The sequence below is a fragment of the Notolepis coatsorum genome, assembly GCF_963971535.1.
Source record: "Notolepis coatsorum genome assembly, chromosome: 8".
Lineage (NCBI taxonomy): Eukaryota > Metazoa > Chordata > Actinopteri > Aulopiformes > Paralepididae > Notolepis > Notolepis coatsorum.
In genome coordinates this window covers 127461527-127488031 of record NC_140172.1, presented here as the reverse complement: position 1 = coordinate 127488031, position 26505 = coordinate 127461527, and the positions used below count along the sequence as shown (strand labels likewise).

At 41.9% G+C, this 26505-nt stretch overlaps 1 protein-coding gene across 1 annotated transcript; it reads right to left on the bottom strand.

Moving 5' to 3' along the window:
- Positions 1-1024: 1024 nt before the first annotated feature.
- Positions 1025-26505, bottom strand: LOC311233129 (adapter molecule crk-like). Its single transcript, XM_084320017.1, has 3 exons — positions 26074-26505; positions 14747-15342; positions 1025-5595 (listed from the first exon to the last, which is right to left on the bottom strand). The coding sequence occupies exons 1-3, from the start codon at positions 26291-26293 to the stop codon at positions 5461-5463; spliced, it is 951 nt and encodes a 316-aa protein (XP_084176143.1). The 5' UTR covers positions 26294-26505; the 3' UTR covers positions 1025-5460.

The following is a 26505-nucleotide window of genomic DNA, read 5'->3' as shown; positions in this document are numbered from 1 at the left end:
TAAACACGTTTCGCAATTATGCCACATCAATGTGGAACGCCCTACCCAAAGCTGTAAAGGAATGTGAACTATCCACTTTCAAAACCACTCTCAAAGAACACCTACGGGAGACTGCAATTCGAAACTGGCCCATGTAAATGTCCTAACCCAACCCCCTCCAATGTACAGTAAATGACCAAATATGGTTTTGTCAATATACCAATGTACAGTTTTGCTTGTAGTGTTCCCCACCCACCCCTCCTACCCAACCCCCCCCCCCCCCCCACGAACCATCTCCAATGTATGTACAGCCCCCCCACCTCCCCCAATGTACAGTTTTTACGTCGAATGTATATACTCTTTTTGTATCACAAACTGTACTGTATTTGCAAATCTGGTATGTCATAAATGTATAGATGTAGCAGTAGTGTCTATCTGTATGTCATGTTTGTCATATATGTCCTGATGAATTGAAAATGGGGGACCCTGATGTAAACAAGACGAAAGTCTTTCTGCAATCTGTTAATAAAGTTTTCAATCAATCAATCAAAGTATTGGGCTGATTTACAAGGTATAGCATGTGTATTGAATGGACTTGATGTAAACAAGACGAAAGTCCTTCTCTGGTCTGCATGCCCTTAACAATCGTGTGTATTGAGCTGTACTGTATTGTACCCATTCTGCAATCTGTTAAAGTTTTCAATCAATCAATCAATCAAAGTATTGGGCTGATTTACAAGGTATAGCATGTGTATTGAATGGACTTGTTTGGGTAATGGTCAAATGATAGACATGGCCAGGGCTTCGATTAATCCCTAATTAAGTACGTTATTTTAAAAAAATTCTGTGATTTCTTGTTTATTTTCCCTTTATAGCACTTTGTAACTCGATTTGAAAAGCATTTTACAAATAAAAGACATTATTCTTCCCACTAGGACTTGCCTACCTGTGGTAAGAATTTAATATAGGAATTCAGAATTAAAGTGAATAAATATGTATCCTTATGATAATTGTATGGTGAGAGAAAGGAATGCAGAAATCAAACTGACAATTTGCTAGGTTTTTATTGACTAGGTATATTAACACATTACATGCTACAGAAAATAAAAGGCAACATTTTAACTTCAAATAATATGGTTTTATAGCACAATGACACATTGTAAAAGAAAAACCTTATTTCCTATGTTCACTTGCTCTGGTGCTTAAAAAAAAAGAATAAAAAAAAAGTTGACATGGCACAACAGCAAATACATGATTAGATTACAAAACAAAATGACAATGAAATATGATTTGGCATGAATGATGGAACTTGATGTGTTCTGTTGAAATATATAGGAGATAAGGTGCATACTGTAGCATCAATAGTGGAGTTCTCTTGAGGACCTTTTAGAAAATATAAGAGTCACAAGCAATCATTGGTCTTCATAAACTATGGCACAGTCAAGTTTAAATAGCGTCACAGGTATGAAATAGGAAGTCTTTTCTCTCAAAACGCAATCGTGAGAAGGACGCCAGTGCCGGACATCTCTGAATGCAATGAATGGCAGCCGAGCTCCAATAGTGAGCTATTGCATGAAGATATCCTAACCATAAGGACATTGATTAAAAACACTTAACACTAACGGGTAACAATATACATACATGTTTTTTTTTAGCAGTGAACAAACTTGTCTGGGAAGCACAGCCATTACTTATTTCCATTCAGAAAAATGAGAATCAAAGGAAACTGAGGAAATAGGACAGTGTACGTGCATTTGTGTGTACATAACTGCACACCACCACTAACTATCATGATTGATCATGTCCTTTTCTCAGCAAATTAGCTTGTAATTATGCAAACAGGGATTTCTACTGAGTAACATTTTCAGTGGCCATTTCGGTCTTTTATTTGCAACCTATTCATCGCAAATTAGGCAACAGATTGCATAACATTTATTAATAATGTTTCACAAAGGCCAGGTTACCAACAAACAGTGTTTCCACAGCGGGAATCCCAATATTTTTATGCAACCGCTGCCATTAAAAATGCTATGTCATTTATTTAATATTTTCAGAGAAGTTGTCAATACAATCTTTGTAAAATGCTGAGCCTTTAAATTAACTTCTTTGTATGCATTAACAGAGGACATCTAAAAATAGCTTGTACTGTTGCTGCAAACAGTGTTGCTTAGTGTTAACCTTTTCAATTCTACACCCCTTTAAATTCTAGTTACATAGCTGTACAGGTATAGTGTATAAATTATCCTCCAATCACAACTGTTGCAAGCAAAGTTGCACGTTTTGATTGGAGGATCAAGAAAAGAGGGCGGGTTTAAGATAGGTAAATGATGCATAGCTGTGGGTTTTATTCACACGTACAGAGCTACATTTTAAATACAAGATTTCATGGTTTACAATGGGATCTAGCCATGTCATGGTAACTGCGGATAATAAAGGGCTAATGATATTCCTAATTTTAACGGTGGTAATGGTGCAATGGCACTGTTGTCATCAAAATGGCATCTCATGTTTGAATATCACTGAAATACATGTTGTAGCGCAAAAGTAGTGTTAAAAGTACACAGAAAAGGAATATGTGCATAATGGCACTGACTTAAAAGAAAAGTTCAACAATAAAAAAAACTAAATAAAATATGGGTAAAATAAGGAGTAATGTAAACCCAAAAAAAACAGATTTTAGGACAAGAGCATCAGGTATTTGCTCAACCAGAGATTCAGAGTGCACACATTTACAAAATATTACCACAGGTTATGGTTAGGGATTGGGGGTATGTTTTTTTTTTACTGTAAATCACTCTTTTCCGGAAACTCAAAACATCCTTGCAAAAATACTGATGAACTGAGCCTGGAAATTGTCATCTTACAATTTTAGACATGAGGTAGAGGACAAATCAACACTCACTGGTGATTGGCATATCGACATTTCAATGTGCAATGGACCTATCAAGCCCCGCCCTTTTTTCCTTGATCCTTCAAAGACAACTGTTGCTTCCCTTGGACAAACGCATTGGTTCATACCTGCTGCGTGCCCATGACTGAGTCACTCAGTTGTGATTAGAGGATCAAGAAGAGAGGTCGATGCTTGAGATGGGTAAATTGGTTCATACCTCCCATGTGCCCGCGACTGAGTCACCCATTGGACTCAATGAGAGTAACTCATCGTCTGTTCCTGCTAGGATAATATCAGCATAGAGGGGATTAAGTTTCCCCTGTCAGTGTCTGTATGCATTAGGGCTGTAATGGTACACTAAAGTCATGGTTAGGTTCAGTCATTAAAAAAAAAAAAAAAATCATTCTGCATGTATGTGGTTAAAGCTGGACTAATCATTCGGTTCACAAGGCTCACCGAACCGAAAGTCCTGTACTGAACAGCTCGGTACGAATATGTGTACCATTACACCCCTAGTATGCGTCATATCATAAGGAAGCCCAAAGGGCAGCAGGCAGGGTGAACAATAAGCAGCAGTGCCAACATCAGGCACGTGACTAGACCTAATTTGGACATTTCAATAAACTCACTGATTAAACAAAAATCAAAAGAACTATTGGATGGCATGAAAAGTGTATATTGAATGTGTCACAGAGTCAGAGGGAGGAGGATAACACTGTTGTTAAGTGGCAAACAAATATTCTGGATCACAGTGTGCTTTTCGAACATGGCAATGTCTCTCATTCTACCAAGATTGTGGCTTTTCCAGATGGAAATCGGCCAACAGGACAGGTGCAAGTTGTGGGAACGTCACCGAGAAGGCATCTAGGTGGGAGGAGGCAGCGGCCAATGCTTGTGAGCGCAGAGCAGCGGGATATGGCAGATTGACATTTCATTTAAAAGGCTCAATCTGCAATCCAAAAGTAAACAAATGGGTAGCCCTGTGACCAAAGCTACAAAAGGAATGGAGACATGTACTCATTCTATTTTGACGGAGTTCTTGATACAAGGACGAACACTTAAAACAGGCACATTTTCTAGTAAAAAAAAAGTGTGGCTGTAAATGCTTCGTTATGTTGGTAATGTTTGTAAAACACTGTAAAAAGTAAAATAGACCTATATTCAGATTTAAAAAAAGTTCCCAAAACTTTCCAAGAATGTATGTGAATGTAGCCCACATTTAGAGCACACCTTGGCACTTTAAAGTATCTATAATGAACCTCTCAAGTCCCGCCCTCTTTTCCTCAATCATCCAATCACAAGTGTTTCTTCCCTCGGGACAAACAAAGCAACAGTTTCGATTGGCAGATAGAGAAGAGGGCAGATTTGAGATAGGTCAATTGGGAGATCTGATAACTAGCTGGAATGTTCTCCAACTGGAATATGGCCAGTGCCTTTGGCATAACAAACGAGAACATAGCCCAATGTAACCTTTGCTGATAATGACGTCAATATGCCCTGAAGAAGACGGCCTGGTATGTTGGCGTTTATATATAAAAAAGAAAAAAAGAAAAAGAAAAGTTTTACTCTATTTTTGCACTTTAGTTACTTCTTTTTGGACTGAAAGAAATTCCTGGGTTGAGATCTCACGTGGGCTGTGCTGAAGTACGGTCCATGTCTGGGGAACTATAAGAACAACCTCAAGGACTTTCTACCTTTCTTCAAAAAGGACCCTAATTTCTTTGCGTTTGAAATTGGGAGTTGGTTGCAGATAGTGTTTTAAAAAGAGGACCCATACAATAACAACTAGGCAGTATCGGGTAACATACAAAAAGAAAATCAAACATAATGAAGGAAGAAAAAAAAAAGTTTACAATATTTAGCATGTAATGGTGTATATATATATAGTCATAATTCTATTATAATATTTTCATTGTCATTTCAGTACAAAAAGAAGACTTGGTATGTAGTGTGTGGGAACGGATAAGAGGACAAAGGGTGTAGGGATCAGGTCACATGTGGCGAGGTGTGTCTTCTTCTGCTGATGTCTTCTGGGTGGCTTCAGCCTCAGTCACAGGACCGTCCATCTCCACTAGAGGGAGTTGTCGGGAGAGTCTGCCCCCCCCCCATAGCTCCCGAGGTTCAGTCTATACACACACACACACACACACACACACATAGCACCACAAAAAAACGGCTATCCGTGATAGAGATTCTGCGAAGAGAACCGCTTCGTCTCGGAGTTGCGTTCTCTCTCCGCGTCTGAATGAAGACGGTCTCATGGGAGGAGCGGAAGCCGCTGACTGCTGTTTATGTGTATCAGGACTTCAATACTTGAGGGCAGGGGGGAGGGGGTTTGAGTGGGACTGGGGAATGTGTACGTATAGCTGTGAATATGTGTGGACCTCATCGAAGCGATGGGAGTAAGATATAGACTAGTCTGACCGACTCTGGAGTCGCCGCCAGAGTCAGGACAGTATGACCACTCTGTCTCTGCCCCGTGCTCTGTATTCCATGTGCTTTTGTGTTTTTTTTTGTCAAATTACCAAAGAGGAGGGGATGGGCCGCGCGCCGCAAAGACGAGGGGAATCCAGAGTGTCTCTCTCTCTCTCTCAGCTCTCGTCGTCGGAGTGGTGCTGTTCCAAAAGACGGACGTGCGTGAAAGGAAAGTGGCCCCGCTTCCCCTTACACTCTCCCTCCCACTGTCCGTTGACGTTGATCTTGGTCACCTTCACCATGTCCCCCACCTGTTGCGGAGGTTAATCAGAATCAGAAAGGTCTTAGTTGCCAAAGTAGTTTACACATGCAAGGAATTTCATTTGGTCATTTGGTGCGAAATTAACGAACAGACAATTAAGGTAGAATAAAAAAGAAAATGGAATATAAACTAAATAAAAGATAGATGTACAATAGAATAGAATTATGAAGTAAAGTAGGCCAGGGCTGAACAATTGTGCCCGATGTGGTCGAGTATATAATTAGAATAGAAATAACAATACAGTGGGATGGAATATTTAACAGGGCTGTGACGGTAATGTGCAAACAGTGAAGTATGAAGAGTTTTTGAGTGTATACAAATATATAGTCCAGGAAGGGCGTGTTAACACTTTCAGTGCCAGCAATTAGACGCGGCCCTCTGTAGCAAGGCCAATGCTATATAGATAGGAATCCGTCACCTTGTTTGTAGAGCAATAACTATATTCTATATTATAGCTATGGATACAATACTATGGTCATTTGCCAGTCACTTTCTTCCAGTCAAGATGCAAAAAATAGATCATTTTTCCATGGATACATTCGCGCGTTATACCGTGGTGAATATAAGTATGTTTTTAGATCGGTCTGGGGTAATTCCTGAAATACTGAGGAATAGCCTTATAGCCGTATTATACTATAACCGTTGCCGTTTATTAACCGTTGCCAAGATTGATATCATATACAGGGCTGTACAGTGCGAGATATATGTCGCACATGCTACAGCAACATCGGTCTGTGCGATGAATGGATTTACTTCAGTAGCACTGGTGCGATAGGTATTCGGTTCATATCGATACTCTTATTTTGAAAAATCCTTTGGTGGGTCTCATTTCTGCCCACGCGCAGCTCCAGCTATAATAACTATGGCTCCGGCAGCTAGCACCGCTCAGTTCATATCGATACTCTTATTTTGAAAATCCGTGGTGTCGTGACTCATCCGCTCCACAGCACACAACAGTACTCGTCTCAGTAGCAGCAGTAGCAGAACACGCACATTGCAACATAGCAAGGCTAGTGCCTAATTCGCGACCCAAAACAAATCCCTGCTGTTTTATTCCGCAACGGGTCAAATGCATATAACATGCTTTGCAATCCTCGCCATTCCTTTATGACCACGTCGTGTTTACGACCGGAATTAACGTGCCGTTAGCATAAGCTAACAACAAGCTAAAACCCTGTTCAGAGCGACAGAACAGCAGAGTGGGGACTGGGAAGGAGGGGCATTCTCCCTCTGTGTGTGTGCGTTTGAAAAGATATGATGAAGTCAGACAAGTATATTTTATTGATAGTAAATGTACTGAGGGTGGACACAGTTGATGTTGATATTTAAACATAAAAAATACAATACATAATAAATGTATGCATGATCATCATGCAACATAAAACAATTGCAGGAACGGTTTGGGAGAGGAAGGGGTTTTACGTTGCGTTAGGCGATATAACGATAACGATAAATATCGCGATATATTTTAATAATCGATATCGATATCGATTAATAATCGATTTTTAATATATATATATATATATATATATATATATATATTTTTTTTTTTGTGACCTGCAACAGGGCAGTTTTAAAACCAGAGACAGTGGACAGACTTGTCTTTCTTGCCTGCAACTTAAAGTAATGGCTTTGCTTGTCCAAATGACAATACTGACCAAATTGGGATTTATTTTTCTCTTGTCCATTTATTTTGTTTGCTTTCTAATTTAAAATACAGTTTGAAACCGTCTGTACACAGTAGGCTATGTGTGCTAGCAGAACTAGACTCCAGTCACAAGTCACATGTGCGGTGGTTTGTCCACCAAAAAAGCGCCAAAAGATCGAAGATAAACGAGCAGAGCCAGAACTGTTCAACTCCCCTGGAGCCACAGCCAGCAGAGAAGCCGGTTTACTTTCGCTTTTAAACCAGCTGCAGCCTGAGAACTGGAGTGTTAGGGGATGTAACACTAAAGATGGCGGCAATGACAAAGAATTGCTGCAAAATAAACATACATCTGTTAAAAAAATAAATAAATAAAAATTAATTAATTATACTTATAACAATTCGATAATTATCGATATCGAGACATATGATAACATTATCATATCGTTATCGCGATATGATTTTTTTTCCATATCGCCCAGCCCTAGGTTGCGTGTTCCAAAAAAAATTTATTTAAAGTTTAAAGCTCAATATATCAAAACGTGGCACTTTATAGGTCTATTTGTATTAAAAACAATAAATAGTTTTTCATTTAAATGTCTGGAAGAGCTAAAAACATTTTTTCCAAATTATATTTGTTACCTTTTGAGTTGATCTAAATGTTACTGATTGTGTTAAATGGGCTTATATCATCTCATATCGATTGCAGGCACCTGCATTGTATTGTGGCAGATATCGGCAAATATCGTATCGTTGTCCAAAGAATCTATATCGTATCGTGATGAAACTGGTGATTCCCACCCCTAGTAGAGTCCATACACCCAACACCAAATCCCATAATTCCTTACACGTAACGTGTCTGGCTGTGTGACGTCAACTTGTCAGCATGAAAATGACAGCCAAACATGGCACTGCAACTAAATAACACAAATACAATAGGCACATTTGTGACTATTACAAATATAACACGTTTTATACTTGTGCTACAAGATTTTGGCCAGTGCTACAAAACTATCAACCTCTGTAGCACCAGTGCTATGTGCAAAAAAAAGTTAACGTACAGCCCTGCGCCTACCTCTAAATGAGGATTTGAATCACTAACATTTACTTTGATTCTACAGTAGGTTTAACATCCCTTGAAACCATAAGTTATATATCCAGCTCATGATCAACAGTGACATATTTCAACAATAAATGTTCAGTGGATTGCACTGTGCAACATCTCCATTATAATCTGATCAAAGTTTGTTTCGTGTTTGATATATCTTTGGGGAATGTTGACTGTAGGAGCCAAAGCTATATTGTATTGTATGAATGTTTATATGTTTATTTTTATAACCTTACATTGAAACGGCATTAGGAATATAGATTGGATTTAGATAAGTCATTGAACCGTCTTATTTGTCATAATTAGGGATGGGTACCTTTCACATTTGAACCGATACGGTAGGGCTGGGCGATAAAACGATAACGATAACTATCGCGATAAATTATTTCCTCGAAATAAACATGAAACGTGGTCGCAAAGTTTCGATATCGATTTTCCAAGCTTGGCTCCGTTCAGCCTCGGCTCAGCACACTCACTCACAACAACCAGCGTTACGTGATGACGTGCTTACGCACAACAGCTAACAACCAATCAGTGAAGGAGATGGCCGAGACCCGGAAGGAGGTAGGACTCACTCAACAACAAGGCTTGCTAGGCTAATTAGCTTGCACGCCGTTGTTTTATATATTTACGTGCCGAGTATGTGTGTGTTTTGAATTCTGAGGCCACGTTTATGGTAGTGTGGGATATACAGTGGACGTCGTTTCAATATATTGTGGCGGAAGAGAGTATTTTAGTGTCATATTTAGCACATTGTCATGGAATCCACCGCTTAGAACCAACAGGCTGGCTAGGATAACTAGCTTGCACGGCACTGTTTTATATATTTACGTGCCGAGTATGTGTGTTTTGAATTCTGAGGCCACGTTTATGGTAGTGTGGGATATACAGTGGACGTCGTTTCAATATATTGTGGCGGAAGAGAGTATTTTAGTGTCATATTTATTGTCATGAGATACTCCGCTTGTCGGCTAACGTGCGCAGACTGATGACGACATCAACTCGACTTGAGACATTCGCAGCAGCATAAGAAGTTAATTAAACTTGACGGACATTATATCGACGATAATCATCGATATCGAATTATATGAAAATAATTTTATAATTTTATCGCGATAACGTTTTTGGTCATATCGCCCAGCCCTACGATACGGTACCGGTACCCGTGAATCGATACCGGTACCCAACGGTACCTTTTTTCGGTACTTTAGTCTCTAAAACTGTAATTTACCTATCTCAGTCATGAAAAAAAAAATCCAAACTTCAAATAACTACATTTTCGACCGTTTTCGGCTTGCCATTGCCCCGACTGCTTTGTTGTTGAATCAAGTCAAATCCTAGGTAAGCGTATATTGTGCGTGTGAACGTTGACATGAAAAGAAAAAAGGTCTAAAAAAAATAAAAAGAAAAAAAATGTAAAAAAAGGTATCTCACGTGAATCGATACTCGGTGGTACCGACGTGTTTCGGTAAGTATCGAATTCGGTACCCATCCCTAGTCATAATAGAACATTCTAGAACATTTGTGATGTCACAGTATGATGTCATGACCGAACGTTCTAGACCATTTGTGATGTCACAGTATGATGTCATGATCGAACGTTCTGGAACATTTGTGATGTCACATCACGATACTGGAATTTCGACTTCGATACGATACCTTGAAAACGATCGATACCATTTCGATACAAAAAAAAAATATATATATATATATATATTTTTTAACAAATTTAGCTTTTGTTGCTGGTTGATTCTCCTCAGCTTCTCTCTGGTACTATAAGAGAAGATAAATATAACACTTTTAAACCCCTTTGTTTATCTTTAGATCAGAGAGAGAGAGAGAGAGAGAGAGAGAGAGAGAGAGAGAGAGAGAGAGAGAGAGAGAGAGAGAGAGAAAGAGAGAGTGGCTGCTGGAGATTTGAGGTCTACTGAGCGCACCTTTCTAGTTATGACCCGAAAACAAGGGTACTTGAGAGAGAGAGAGAGAGAGAGAGAGAGAGAGAGAGAGAGGAGATTTCTCCGGAGCTATGCTCGGAGCATTGATTAACGTTACATTTTCAACAACATTGCTGCTAATTGGACACTTCATGGAGGCGGGGTAACGTTGTGTCGAGTTCATGCGTGTACTAGTGTAGGATGGGCTCAGCTCGACCCAACGTTGGAAACGGGGTAGTTGTGTCGAGTTCATGCGTGTACTGGTGTAGTGTGGGTGGGCTCGGCTTGACGTTACTCCGTTTCCATGAAGTAATTATAAATGTGGCCAGCTAGCTAGCATAAGCTAACGGAGGAACGACAGCTAACGTTAGCTAATAATAGCTTTGTTTACAAACTGAAGACAGGGCTCCCGGCTGTGAGGAGGAGGAGGCTGCAGCAGCTAACGTTTTAAATACGTTAGCTGCCCGGCCCGCCGACCAGCGCTCCACAGCATGACCAAATGAGACCAGGGAGCGAAATTAACTTTTTGACTCACCGGCCAGTGGCGGGTAGATGGGAAGAGTCTACCCGCCAAGCATATTTCTTACCTGCCAAATTTTTTTTGATTAAAAAAAAATATATATATATATATATTTTATATACATTTTTTTTTAAATAAAATATATATTATATAATCATACTTGTAGTTGTATTATCTGCGAGACATCGCCACCACACAATAAGTCAAAATGCTTGCTATCTGCAAACAGCTCCACTGTCTGTGTGTATACTTGAGTAGCCTCCAGCTCCAGCAAGGATTCTCCGGCCCTGCAGCTAGACCCTATATTCAGCTAGACCCTACATTCAGCATGCAAGGATTCTCCGGCGATGCAGCTGGACCTATTTATAACGTTACCGTTCTTTTGTCAAATCACATTCAACATGCCCTCAGCTAGAATACGCATTCAATCAATGTTATAAGACATTGATATCAGGAGCTATCTGTAGCTACTGCTAGCCCGGTAGATAACGTTAAGACAATTTAGTTTACTGGGACAGATGGATCAACGTGAGCTAGCTAAGCTAGCTAACGAGGGACCGGAGGTATTATGCACTCGAGTAGACTATTGCTGGAGCATTTGTTGATATCAGCAGCTATCAGTAGCTAGCCAGCTAGATACCGTTAGACAATGCCTCGTCATGTATTAAACTAAAAGTGAATAGTTGACTGGGTCATTGTTTAAACAGTAACGTTAGCTCTTGGAGGTCCGATATAGACTAGAGCAGATGGAAGTAAACAAGCCAAATGATAGCTTCCGATTGGTCATTTGCTTTTTTTCTCATGAAACCAGTTACGTCACTCTACTGTGATTGGACCGTTGACTTGAGTGCGATGTGGGACTTGTAGTTTTTTAACGATCTCGCGGCGGAGAAAAAAAAGACGAGCGGCTATAATCTGTACTCGCACAAGAGTATCGTTATGAAGTTATGAACTACACGTCTACACGCCACACGGCGGGCAGCCCTCTAAGTGTCATCCGCCAAAGGTAAAACAGCCCGCCCCTGGCGGGCGGCGGGCTTTAGTTTCAGTCCCTGAATGAGACATAATGATTTTACTGCAACAAATGTTATAATAAAACAAAGCCTTTCTATACATTTGTCTGGTTGAAAACTTTATTAACAGATTGCAGAATGGGTAGTTTGGTACGGAATGAGCAACGGAATGGAACTCAGCTATGAACGGACTAACGGAGTAATGCCTTGTTTACTGCTATCTTCGGGTAAATAATATGCTTGTTATTGAACGTGTAACACTAACTATATAACGTTAATGCCACAAAACGAATGTTTGTGTCATTTTAACAGCAGATACTTTCTTAAATGCCATCTTCCCGAGAGAGGGTGTTGACGGGGAGTTGTGTTATTAATAGCATTGAACAGCTAACCGAAAGCTAGCGTTAACTATTGTTAAAGGTTTAGCCATAACGTTACCTTGGCTAAAGTTGGGGCTATTCATAATCCAGCAATAATGGCTGCAGACCTGCAAGCAAAGTACAGCAAGTTGGCAAAGGAGTATTCCAACGCAAATCACATTTTCACCAGTAACGTTAGTCTTGCATCTCCCGGTAGCTAATGAACGGACTCGGAGTAATGCCTTGCTGCTATGGGTAATAATAATATGCTGATGTTATTGTCCGTGTAACACTAACTATATATAACGTTAATGCCACAAAACGAATGCCTTGTTAATCATAAAGTAACTTTGATGCAGTAGCTTGTGTGTGTGTGTGTGGGGGGGACGGCGGGCGTTGTGCAGGTAGGTCGCGAGTGAACTTTTTTTTTTTGCCTTTTGACGCTACAAAAATTTATGGTTATTTATCGGCGACTGCTATCGGCACATTTGAGCTTATCGGCCGATAGGCCGATAGCAGTCAACAAGGCACTTATCGGCCGATACCGATACCCGACCGATATATCGGTGCACCCCTAAATATAACGGAATTCGTTAGCTCATAAAAATGTGATTATAACAGACTGCTGTTTATTAATGTCGGGCGACTGCCCACAGACACCCATTTGATTTAAAGTCGGCAGCAGCACGGAGTCTCGGGACTTATTTTATTTGGCATATAATGACTGTATACGCAAAAGTAGCCTAGTTTTAAGTTAAAATATTATAAATCTACATGCCTTGAGGATGTCATTCTTTATATAGCCTGCCTATCAATTGTTATTAAATTCAATAAACTCTGACCGGAATTTCTCTCATTTGACCGGTAGATTTAAATCTACCGGAACCTGAGACCGGCAACAATTGAGCTCATGGAGGAGAGAGTGGGGGGAGAAAAGTAATGAATGTGGATGAGAGCCATGACATTAAGTGGTTGTAGCTACGGCTGTGGGGGTGCTAGAGATGATCCAATAGACTATTTTTTTTGTATCCTCTTTTTCTCCACCTGATTTTTCTGTGCTTTTCCTCCCATCCCAATTTAGTCATTATGCCAATTCCCCCCTCCCCTACCTGGTCGTTGTGCGCATGTGCCCCCTACTGGTCGGTCAAGGGAGCCCTGAGGTCTACCACATGCTTCCTCCGACACATGCAGAGACAGCCAGCAGCTCTCTTTTCACCTGACAGCGCGGACTCTCATTGGTGAAGTGTAACGCGTGGGAGGTCACGCTGCCTTCACCACTTCCTGTCTTTTGCTGTGCAGGTGCCCTGACCTGACCTGTAGGAGTCGCTGTCCACAAAGCCAGATTACCACCCCATCGACTTCCCTCCCGCTAACTCAGCCAAACGAGTTAGTATGACGGCTGGTCCAAGCCGGAGGCAATGCTGACACCCGGATTCGAGACCGGAGTCTCTCACATTGGTGACGAGCGCAATCTCTGCTGTGCCACTGATCCAATAGACTTTTATATGCATGAGTCTCCCGAACACGGAGAGAACAATCCCAAGTCGATCTGCACTTTCTCGGCCGAGCTATAGTCACTTGTTCGCACCTACTCCCGAACTACGCATGTGCAGATTGATTAACCTAGACTCCGTGGGCTGCACATGCGGAGTTGGGGAGTAGGTGCGGGAAAGTGACTATAGATCGGCAGAGAAAGTGCCGATCGACTTGAGATTGGTCGCTCCGTGTTCAGGAAACTCGGGCGTATAAAAGTCTAAAAGTCATGTCTCCAGCACCCCCACAGCCGTAGCTACAACCACTTAATGTCAAGGCTCTCATCCACATTCATTCATTTCCTTCCCCCACTCTCTCTCTCTCCCATGATTTCAGAATACCGGAAGTGTTGCGGTGGTCTATAGGAATGGAAGAGGCCAGCTCATGCTCAACCTTTGCTCGGTCTCTTGCCATTTCACTGTGCAGTGTGCAGCATCTGAAAGTCTAGCGTTCCTAATCACATAGTGCTTTTAAATTTATGTCTGGGATTTTTGTTGCCGATTCTAGATTGCAATTAATTTATACTTGAGTTTTTTTTAAGCACTATGCATATAAGGATATCGCACATAAAGACGTTTTACACAAGATGGGAGGCCAGAGCCATTAAGGGAGTCGAGGGCAACAAGGGGGGGTTCTTGTTAAATTAGTGTCTAATCCTCTTTGATAACTGGAGAGTTGTAATGAATGCACCGTTCAAACGAGTCTGAGCCCCATTGTGTAGAAAAACAGTAGCCACTGTAAAAGCTTCTATGCCTGCCTTTCTCTATGCAATGATCTCCACACTGTGTGTGCGTGTGCGTGTGTATTTGTGCACATTGGCATGCAAGACTGTCAGATTGCATTTGTATGGATATTTATGTGTGTATGCTCACATGCATGAGTAAGCAATTAAATGGGGGCACTGTGCTTCCTCTGAGTGGCACTGTGCTTCCTCTGAGTGGAGAGAGAAGAAAAAGGACAGAGAGGGTAAAGAAGCCAGGCCAACAGAGAGCGCTGGGGGGAGAATGACGAACTGCTGAATAGCTAACCTCCAGAGCGAGGGCCGTCTTGTCGTAGGCGTTGGGCACCCTCTTCTGAATGGCCCGGGCGTGGACCGGTCCGTTCTGGAGGTTCGGCAGCTGAGTGCTGACCACAGGCTGGGCATACTGGCCCGGATCCCCCAGCGGATTGGCCAGCGGGGGTCCTTCCGTGCTGCCCGGTGCTCCCCCGACGAGACCGCCCGGCCCTGGCCCCGCGGCGGGGAGCCCCTGGCCCCCTAAGGGAGGCGACGCCGGCCGGTACTTCTCCACGTAGGGCACGGGGATCATGCCGACGCGGCCCTCCTGGTTGGCGGCATTCCACCACTGCTCCTCCGGCTTCTCCAGCACCCGCAGGATGTCCCCTTTGCGGAAGGGCAGGTCCTCCTCGTCGTTGCCGGGGAAGTCGAAGATCGCGCGGACGAAATCCGCCTCGTCGGACTGCGGGGGGCCTCCGGCGGCGGCGCTGATGAAGCCTGTGTGCTTGGCCTTGTTGATGGGCTCTATCAGCGTGGTAGTGTCTAGATAATGGATCTTGTAGAACTCCAGCAGGGCCGGCAGAGCCTCAAACTCCTGGTCTCCAATGCGGAACTGAGGGGGGGCCAGACCTGACAAGGGAGAGGGCAGTGGAAGGGTTGGTGTTGGTGAGAGGAAAAACAAAGCAATTAGAAAACGGGCATTCGGCTATACGTCCGTTTCAAAAGTGTATTTCACTGAAAAACTGAGCCGGTTTCCAATATAATCCACACTAAGATTTCCCATACAAGCTTTTGTGGTCGGGTACAACTAGTGCCACAAAATCCATAAAACAAGGCTACAGTCTCATTTATAGAGCATAACATGTTAACACCACGAATTAGGGCTGCACGATTAATCGATTTTAAATCGAAATCGCGATTTGTAATGATGCAATTATCAAATCGCAAAAAGAAAAAGAAAATCGCAAATTTTCTTTTATTATTATTTTTATATTTATTTTTTAACCAGGAAGTCCCAGATACAAGATCGGTTTGGGAGAGGGAGGTAAGGGGTTTTAGATTGTGTGTTGTGAAGTTTAGACTTCAGAGAGGGAGAGTAAAGTACAGAAAAAAGGTACTGTTGGGTAGGGGTGGACGGTATAAACGGTATACGGTATAAACGGTATGAATTTGCTCTACGGTATGGATTTTGACTATACCTTGTAACCGGTAGAGCAGCTCTAAAATAGCAATGACGTCATGTAACCACAGCGCGACTATTTCACTCGCATTTGCCCCTAAAATTAGATAGAATTAGTCATAGATAATAGATATGTGCAAACTGGAAAAAGTTATTTAGGAGGCTTCGCGCAGTGGGCGTGTCAACACGCAATTGTCATTTCATAATAAACACATATCACCGCGGCGCACAGCAAGTTTCAATTTCAGTTCCTGGCATTTTTAACCAGTGGAGAAAGGTAAGAGATTTCCCTATCGTTTTTCTTATATGAATTATTCTACGTTAATAAAACATACCTGGTGATCAACTACAGTTTGCTGTGAACATTATGATATGCGTCTAGTGTTCTGATAACGACGGCTGGGCAGCGAGAGCTGGATGCTGGATTTTGCGAGAAGCATGCAGCTGCAGAGCCGCAGAGCTGGACAGCTGTGCCTGCACAGTGCAATACTCCAATTCTGCCATTGGCAATTCAGCCGTTGGGTGGGGGGGGCGCTGTTGAGCGAGCCTGTGACTGGACCTGAAAGCGCCCCTGTTCTGCGGCTCTGCAGTTGCATACTATTGGGATTCGTTGGGAGCAGCACGGAGTCTCGACTCGGGACTTATTTTATTTGGAATATAATGACTGTATACGGAAAAGTAGCCTAGTTTTAAGTTAAAATATTATAAATCTACATGCCTTGAGGATGTCATTCTTTATATAGCCTGCCTATCAGGCAAAAAAAAAACTGATACCGTGATATATACCGTTACCGTCTATGCTTCAAATTATACCGTGATATAAATTTTAGACCATACCATCCACCCCTACCGTTGGGTACCGGTATCGATTCCCAGGTAAAAAGATACATTTTCAGGCTCGGTGTCCCGAAAAGGCCCAACGCGTAGGCCAGATGCAAGCCGCATTTTACAATAAACCTGTGGGGCTGCTTAAAAAAAATTATAATCGCAAGTTTAATCGCAATCGCAATATCTGTCAGCAAAAACCGCAATTAGATTATTTCCCAAAATTGTGCAGCCCAACCACGAATGTAAAACAAGTGTCCAAAATGACTTTGACTGAAGACTTCTAACAGCCACGTTTGGCACCCAGAGTCAAATAATATTTTTTTTTTATATAATTTAAGAAATAATCTTATTGAAACTAGGACTGGGCGATATGGCCAAAAATGATATCACGATATCGATAACGATATCATATCACTCGATATTGTTATAAGTATTAAAAAAATAAAAATAAAAATAAATGTAAACAACAGATGTATGTTTATTTTGCAGCAATTCTTTGTCGTTGCCGCCATCTTTAGTGTTACAGCCCCTCACACCAGTTCTCAGGCTGCAGCTGGTTTGAAAGCGAAAATAAACAGGCTTCTCTGCTGCCTGGCTGTGGCTCCAGGGGAGTTGAATAGTTCTGGCTCTGCTAGTTTCTTTTCTATCTTTTAGCGCTTTTTTGGTGGACAAACCACCGCACATGTGCACCGTGACTCGTGACTGGAGACTAGCTCTGCTAGCACACATAGCCTACTGTGTACAGACTGTTTCAAACTGTATTTTAAATTAGAAAGCAAACAAAATAAATGGACAAGAGAAAAAGAAATCTCAATTTGGTCAGTATTGTCATTTGGACAAACAAAGCCATTACTTTAAGTTGCAGGCAGAAAGACAAGTCTAAACTAACAAAATTTTATGAACTGTCTGAAGTTGACCACCCCCCTTTAACTGGGGTACATTGAACAATCAGAAACTGAAAAAAAACTGTATGTAGTATATAGATACACTTTTTTTTGCTTGTTTTATAAATTCTTTTGGTCATCGGCCTGTAGATGATTACGAGCCAAATAACCAGTTTTAGTGCTATTATTTAGCACCCTTTTTGTTAAGTGTGGAACAGCAGGCCTTTGTGCACACCCGACCTTCCCTCCCCTGCTAAATCAGGTGTGTTCTTTTTATGCAGCCTGTAGATTAATATGGAGGCTGCCCATAAGATGTTGTTGTTCTCTGATAATACAGTTTAATCTAATATTTGTGTGATGTTATTTATAGAGCAGGAAAAGTTTAAGGTTGATAGTTATGAGAGTAGGAATAATCCTCCCGTCTTTCCCACAAATTCATATTGGCCCATGTTCAATATTTTGTTTCTAAAGTCTATCATCTAATGAATTATTCATACATAAAAATGATAGATAGCCTAATTATGAAATGTGTGGGCTGTTTTGCTTTAGGAGGAATGAGGAGTGGATATCGCCCCGGTTCCAATAACATAGTTTTCCGTGCCTGATGGCTAAACTGACACGACCACCATGTCCGCCGTAGATACTTCTTTTAGTGGTGGAGTAGCGAAAATATTTTTTAGAATATTTGGAGCGGTGTGTGTCTGGAGAACAAAAGCATTGCGATACGTGTGTTTATTCAGTATCTCCGTTGCCAGTAATTGCATTTGTATTCATCATACCATGACAACTTTTTAACAGATAAATGATTGGTTATCTAAAAATCATAATTCTGGAATTGTATGTGAAGGCTGCTCTTCAGTGTAGTAACGTAGGAGAGGCGGGGAGCGCACAGGTTGGTTCTGAAATAGGTCTCCAAAGGAGTGCACTGCACACACACCAGGGTTTCCGTTAGAAAAAATTGTTGCCGGCCTCAGTGTCCGGTAGATTTCAATCTACCGGTCAAATGAGAGAAATTCCGGTCAGAGTTTATTGAGCTTAAAAACAATTGATAGGCAAAAGAATGACAACAAAACAAAAGAATGACATCATCAAGGCATGTAGATTTATAATATTTTTACTTAAAACTAGGCTACTTTTGCGTATAAAGTCATTATATTCCAAATAAAATAAGTCCCGAGACTCGTGCTGCTGCCGACTTTAAATCAAATAGGTGTCTGTGGGCAGTCGCCCGACATTAATAAACAACAGTCTGTTATAATCACATTTTTATGAGCTAACGAATTCCGTTATATTGGACATTTGTATTAATTATATCAAGCGAAGAACTGAGAAATTTGGCAGAGAGCGACGGCAACATTATCGTGGGTTTGCGTAACGACTCTCTCTCTCCACCTCCCAATGACTTATTTGCCAGAGTATGTCGATGCAGAGCAGCAGATTCAGCTGTTATTGGCTCTTTTCTGGGAACCGCACAGCAGCGCCCCCCACCCAACATTGAATTGAAAATGGCTGAATTGGAGTACTGCTGGAGTACTGCATTGTGCTGCTGCTGCTCCGGCTCTGCAGCTTCACAAAAGATCGCACACCCAGCACCAAGCTCTCGCTGACAACGTCGTTGTCATTATTAGAAGCAACGATGAAACAAATGTAATGATTGTTTCGTTCATCGCATAGGCTATTTAATTTTAGCCTATTTTAATACAATTCAAATAATCAAATTGTGCTTAGACTCAGGGAATTATTTTCACCGGACATTAAGACCGGAGAGATTAAATATGTCGGACTTCAACAGATTTTGCCGGTCAAATACCGGTAATTACCGGCTAACGGAAACGCTGACACACACACAATAAATACAATTAATTTTACATGCTCATGATTATTTTAATACAAGCTTTCTCTAGGCTTTTGAATATGTAGAGGAGACCTTGCTGGTCATGGAGCAGCCGAGATACGAGAGAAAGCCTTTTTCTCTCTCTTTTTGATGCACAACTTTCAAAATACGGTTACCAATATTTCCGTGGGTCCAAACTAAGAGACAGGGCAGTCCTACAGGTAGTTAAAGGAAAACTCCAACATTTTGGGAAATTAGCTTATTTAACATCTTCCCTGGAGTTAGACAAGAAGATACATACCTTTTTTGTCTCTGTGCGTGCATTTAGCTTTGGGAACAGTCGCTCCGTTAGCGTAGCTTAGCTTCATCACTGGAAGTGGGGGAGATCCGGAGCTTCATCACTGGAAGTGGGGGAGATCTGGAGCCTGACGTTCCCTTACACTGTATACAGTCACGAAATACACTCCAAATACAACCCCAAAACGTTCATGTAAACATGTTGTGACCTGTGTATTCACCACGTGGAGAAATAAAAAATAATTGAATTAGACAATTACGTTTTATAAGCAAATATACTACGTTTATTTTGTACATTATCGAACGTTAACACGAACCTAAACTAACTTTAGGTTAGTTGTAACGTTAGTTTAGGTTCGTGTTAACGTTCGATAATGTACAAAATAAACGTTTTCCGCTGCTATAAACGTTGCACTTTTATTTTGAAAACCCCAGAAAGGAAGTCATATATGCTTTACCATCCTGTTCTGTGTTAGCTCCGGTTAGCTCAGAGCGTCCAGTAGTTAGTAGTATATTATCAATACCAGCCATTGGATTAGTTTTCTAAATTGGGGAGGCTTTTAATCGTCAAGGTAAGAGGATTTTAAGTCATGGTATCCATAAACTTCAATCGGTTCGGATCCTTAGAATGAATGAGAATGTCAACAATCACGACGACACGTTGAAATCACTGACTGCGCTCAGAGAGGAGTGGTTAGGCAAAAAATAGTTCCGAGTATATTTGCTTATAAAACGTAATTGTCTAATTCAATTATTTTTTATTTCTCCACGTGGTGAATACACAGGTCACAACATGTTTACATGAACGTTTTGGAGTTGTATTTGGAGTGTATTTCGTGACTGTATACAGTGTAAGGGAACGTCAGGCTCCGGATCGCCCCCACTTCGAGTGATGAAGCTCCGGATCTCCCCCACTTCCAGTGATGAAGCTAAGCTACGCTAACGGAGCGACTGTTCCCAAAGCTAAATGCACGCACAGTGACAAAAAAGGTATGTATCTTCTTTTTTTTTTAGCGTTTATCGCTTTTTCTGGTCAAGCATGACCGACAGAAACAGGTTGAAAATGGGATGTAGAGCAGGGGAAGACATTCTGAGAAATGACGGCGGGTCCGGGAATCGAACTAGTGTCCCCCAGATCCGTGACGAGCACGGTTTTCCCCGACGCAGAAATAGCGCTGAGATATGCGGTGAGCTACGGGAGCTCCCCGGTATGTATCTTCTTGTCTAACTCCAGGGAAGATGTTAAATAAGCTAATTTCCCAAAATGTTGGAGTTTTCCTTTAACGGCAAACAGATGGTGCGCCTAGGCGGAGCGTGCTGCGTCAATGGAGATCATAATAAAACATTTATTTTCCTGAATAAGAATATGTGTAATAAAAATATCTGTCCATCTCTTTACTCTTTATTTTAATCAAGTTTCTTGATGGTTGACATGGCTGTGTATTTATTTTCCATTGTTGCAGTAAATACCCCATGCAACTTCTGTGGGCAAAGGAACTATCACGTCTTGTGTTTGTTCTAGGTATTAGGGGTGGGAATCACCCGTTTCATCACGATACGATATCGATTCTTTGGACAACGATACAATATTTGCCGATATCACAAAGTCTGCCACGATACGATACGATTCGATTCAGGTGCCTGCGATCGATATTAGATGATCATGTCCATTTAACACAATCAGTAACATTTAGATCAACTCAAAAAAAGCAACGAAAATATCATTAAACATTTAAATTGTTTAGCTCTTCCAGACATTTAAATGAAAAATAATATACAAATATACCTCCTGTTAACTGTAAATACAACACAACCTAAAACCCCTCCCTACCTCCCTCTCCAAAACCGCTCCTACAACAATTTTTTTATGTTGCATGATCATGTATTCATCTATTATGCATTATATTTTTTACGTTTAAATAACATTATCTGTCCATCCTCAGTAAATACTATCAAAATCCTTTGACCTTTCCAAAGACCAGAGATCATGGGACACGAACGTGCATACACACAGAAAGGGACATTGAACGTAGAGAGTGAGAGAGCCCCCCCCCCCCTTCCTCACTAATAGAACTCCGCTGTTTTAGCTCAGAGGCAAGGCAACTTAGCTTAGCTAGCATAAGCACTGCAGCTAACGTTAGTTTCGGTCTTTAACGTGACGTGGGCGTAAAGGAATGGTGAGGATGCAAAGCATGTTAGATGCATTTGACCCGCTGCGGGGGGAAAAGCAGAGACTTATTTCGGGTAGCAATAAGCAACCAAATAGGCGGACTCTGTCTGGAGCTATGCTGTAACGTCTACACACATAGTAGTGCTGTTAGGCGGATATGAGACTCGCCACGAGATTTTCAAAATAAGAGTATCGAAATGAACCGATCTTTTTACGTTGCATCGATCCTATTGGATCATTGATAATTAGATTAATGTATCGATCTGGATCGGTGTATCGTCCCACCCCTACTAGGCATTATGTCTGGTATCGTGAGAAGGTCGATGTACTAGCCTCAGCAAGCTAACGTTAGCTGGCTCAACTCCTACTATAGCAGCCTGTCGATGTACTAGCCTCAGCAAGCTAACGTTAGCTGGCTCAACTCCTACTAGAGCAGCCTGTCGATGTATTAGCCTCAGCAAGCTAACATTAGCTGGCTCAACTCCTACTGTAGCAGGCTGTTGATGTATTAGCCTCAGCAAGCTAACGTTAGCTGGCTCAACTCATACTGTAGCAGCCTGTTGATGTATTAGCCTCAGCAAGGCAGCAAGCTAACGTTAGCTGGCTCAACTCCTACTGTAGCAGCCTGTTGATGTACTAGCCTCAGCAAGCTAACGTTAGCTGGCTCAGTCAACTCCTACTGTAGCAGCCTGTTGATGTATTAGCCTCAGCAAGCTAACGTTAGCTGGCTCCACTCTAGCAGCCTCCTCCCTCCCTCTCTCTCTCACTCTGTCTCCCCCATCCCTCCCTCTCTCTCTCTCTGCTAACAATCCTGATTCGATTCTTGAACCTATTTAATTAAAAAGGAAGATATTGATGGACATTAGCTATAGTATAGCTCAGCAGCTGTATCAGAATAACAGCTGCCATACCAGTGTTTTACCCCTTCAGAAGCATTTATATAGACATTTTAAGATAAGTTAATATACTGTGATATATACCGTTACTGTCTATGCTTCAAATTATACCGTGATATAAATTTTAGACCATACCGTCCAGCCCTTCATTTGACGTGGAAAGGTTTACTAGCAAGTTAGCATAGTAAACAACAACAAATGGTGAACTTCATTACAGACACACATTCACACAACATTGTTCATACTATTCAGTATTTATATGGGTGTGACTTTAAGGGATGGCAGCTCTGCCATTCACAGAAGTTTAACCGTTTCACAGGTTTTGCTTAAACTGAAAGAAAACAGCTTTGAACTGGCAGACGATCCACTTTCTGCTTGGAGCAAACTAGTAATTTATTACTCTGCCGTTTAAAATGTGATATGTAACCTAATATTAAGCACACACACCCCTCTCATCTTTCTCAAATTAGTCAACAACGAACAAAGAAGGGCAACCAGTTCCCGGCTCCCACGTCAGGTTAAAATTCAGGTTGTGTCGTCTATAGCTTACTAGGTGAATGAGGGCATGTGTTCTTTTATATATCCTGTTGTTAAATGTATTCCTGTTGAAACAGAACATCAGTGTTATGGGTTTGTATTCCTGTTGAAACAGACCGGGTTTGTATTCCTGTTGAAATAGACCATCAGTGTTTATGGGTTTGTATTCCTGTTGAAATAGACCACCATCAGTGTTATCAGTTAGGCATAACAAAAAATATTGTTTGTTTCCGGTTGCCGACCGACCCTGCCGATTTAGGTGCGACCCAATATATATATATATTTTTTTATCCACTTTTTCTCCCATTTTCTATATTTTCTCCCATCACAATTTCATATCATCCAATTCAACCCTCCCCTGTCACGAACGCTGTTTCTTGCCTCCCAAAAGCCGGCTGCAATGTGGACTAAGTCATACATAGCACAAGTCCCCTCCGGTACTTGAGGTAACAGCAGTCGCATCTTTTCACCTGCGCAGCTCGATCTCTCAGTGGCGAGGAGTAACGCGTGGGAGGCTCACGCTGCCCCCGACACTTCCTGATTCTACTGCGCAGGCGCACCAACCGACCTGTAGGAGTCGCTGTCCACAACGCCCGATCCCCACCCATCAGTTTCCCACTCCCTAATACGGCCAGTGTATTAGTATGAACGACCAGCTAAACTGAAAGCAATGTGGAGCGCTGGGCTCGAACAGGCAAGCCCAGCGTCTCCAGCATTTCGTGGCGAGCGCCTTGCCCACTACGCCACGTAGTTTTTTTTTTTATATTTAAAAAAAAAAAGAAAAAATTATAGAAATCTTAGTCAAACCTTTAGTATTATAGATATTAAACATGCTGGCAGAGTACATGCATCCATGTTGTTGTGAACATTTTAATTAAATAAAGAAATTCCCTATCCATAGTCGCCGTGGGAAAGAATAAAATAAAAAAATAATAAAATAAATTCCCTACCTACCAACAGGAAACAAACAATATTTGTTTTTGCCCTATCAGCTTTTTTCCATCTCAGGAACATTTCCCGACTCCGGCCATTTCCCGACTCCGTAGCAGAGACTCTCATCCACGCTTTTGTCACCTCCCGTCTTGACTACGCAAACTCTGTCCTCATAGGGCGACCCAGTAATGCCCTGAACAGGCTAAAATATGTGGAAGATTCTGCTGCCAGGGTTCTCACCCGCACCAAGTCCTGGCACCACATCACCCCCACCCTCATCCACCTCCACTGGCTTCCAGTCAAGTCCCGCATCAATTTCAAGATCCTCCTCATCACCTACAAAGCCCTTCACTCCCTTGCCCCCCGGTACCTAGCGTACCTCCTCCATCCCTACATCCCGCCCCGGAGGCTGCGGTCCTCTGACTCCGGTCTCCTCTCCATCCCCACCACCAACATGCGGACTGTTGGTCCCAGAGCCTTCTCTGTGGCCGCACCCACCCTCTGGAACTCACTCCCTCCAAACATCCGTAGTGCTACATCCCTGCACTCCTTCAAATCCCAACTCAAAACGCACCTTTTCACCAAATTTGTAAACGACTGCCTGATTTCCACTTTTTTCTTTCATTTTCTTTCCTTTTGATTAATATTTTGTTGTTACGTTGTTCCCTGTCCCCCTCCCTTAGCTGTTAAGCGCCATGGGTCTCCTGAAAGGCGATATATGAATTTAAGATATTATTATTATTATTATTATTATTATTATTATTATTATTATGGGTTTGTATTTACATTGTCATTTAGCTGACGCTTTTATCCAAAGCGACTTACAAGTTCTGTACGACAAGTCATCAGGAAGGGTACAACTCTATCAGCTGAGTAACAATGTGCATCAAAATGTTGCGTGCTACAGTGTAGGTTAGTATATTAGGACAAGTGCATGACAGTAAGGTTAGTTAGGGTTAGGTCTTTTAGTTAGGGTTAGGTATTTTATTCCTGTTGAAATAGAACATCAGTGTTATGGGTTTGTATTCCTGTTGAAACAGAACATCAGTGTTATGGGTTTGTAAACTTTGTCCTCATGCAGTAGTAGAACCTTCCCCAAACTCGTCAACCTCTGCTGTTGCTTATGGGCCTTTCTCCAGAAAAAACATGACCACTAGGACGTATTGCATGCAGTATAGGGGATTCCCTAAAACAGGAAAACCTATTACCAAATCAGTGACATAGCAAACGCCTTTGTACCAACATGTTCCCATCGTGTGGATATCTCTCGTTTGCAGCCAGCAGCACAGAGACGACATGTATTGTGTGTCGTTTCCCATAAGGAGTACCGGGGACCTGCGTGCTTGTGTGTGCAACAGGGCAGGATCACAGACATTCCACAAACACCATTCTGACTAGTCATCCTCCAATTGTGACAGCCTGCCCATTCATTCACAAGAAGCTGCCCAACCCACCCTCTCTGAACTCCTGTTAGCCAACATCACCACCAGCCCCCGACTAAAGAAGGAAAGCAGCACCTAAGCTAATAACAGCCAACAAGTTACAAACTTAAATGGCACATTCTTGAAGTTAGCCCGCGTCACGTTAGCAAACATTGTTTGTGGCCAAACTAGTAATAAAGTAGCTAACGCCAACAGTCACTGATTCTATCAGGGTAACTCAAAACTCAAAAGACATAATTCCAAATGCAAATATACCTAGTATAATGTTATCATAGGACATGTGTAGCGAGATCAGCTAATCATTCAGTGGTTAACGCGTAGATGCTTTGTATTAAAGATAGGCGTAGAACTCTACATTACCTGATCCAGATTGCCGGTTGTTGCTGATGCTGTTGATGATATAATGAGATACTTTAGAGTTCTCTGAAACCGATAGCACGTAGTCGCCGGGGCTGGTTATCGAGTCCCTCACCAAAAACATGCCGTGCCTCTGTCCCTGCAGGAGGGAGACCGCTTCCTGGCGGCTCAGTCTTCCCCAGTACCAGCTAGCGCGGTCTTCGGCATCGAAATTACCGGCCATGGCTGCAACTCCACCTCGAGGCTTCAGGCCTTCCCTCCCTGCCGTCCGCAACTCATACAAAACTTTGGCTCAACGTGGAACACGCTCGCGGTGGGAAGAACATCGGTACTACTACCACTACGAAATGTTGTGATACTACTGTGACTTTATAAGCCAAGTACCACACAACTAACACAAGTCAGCCTGTTGTTGACTAAATAAATGTTGCGTCA

Bases quoted from the DNA above. Each gene is read 5' to 3' on its own strand.
- LOC311233129 (XM_084320017.1), bottom strand. From the start codon at position 26,293: ATGGCCGGTAATTTCGATGCCGAAGACCGCGCTAGCTGGTACTGGGGA. The intron at 15,343-26,073 runs GTAATGTAGAGT...CTCCCTTGTCAG, and splicing joins CAACCGGCAATCTGGATCAG to GTCTGGCCCCCCCTCAGTTC. The intron at 5,596-14,746 runs GTTAGCTATTCA...CCTCCGCAACAG, and splicing joins AGACGGCCCTCGCTCTGGAG to GTGGGGGACATGGTGAAGGT.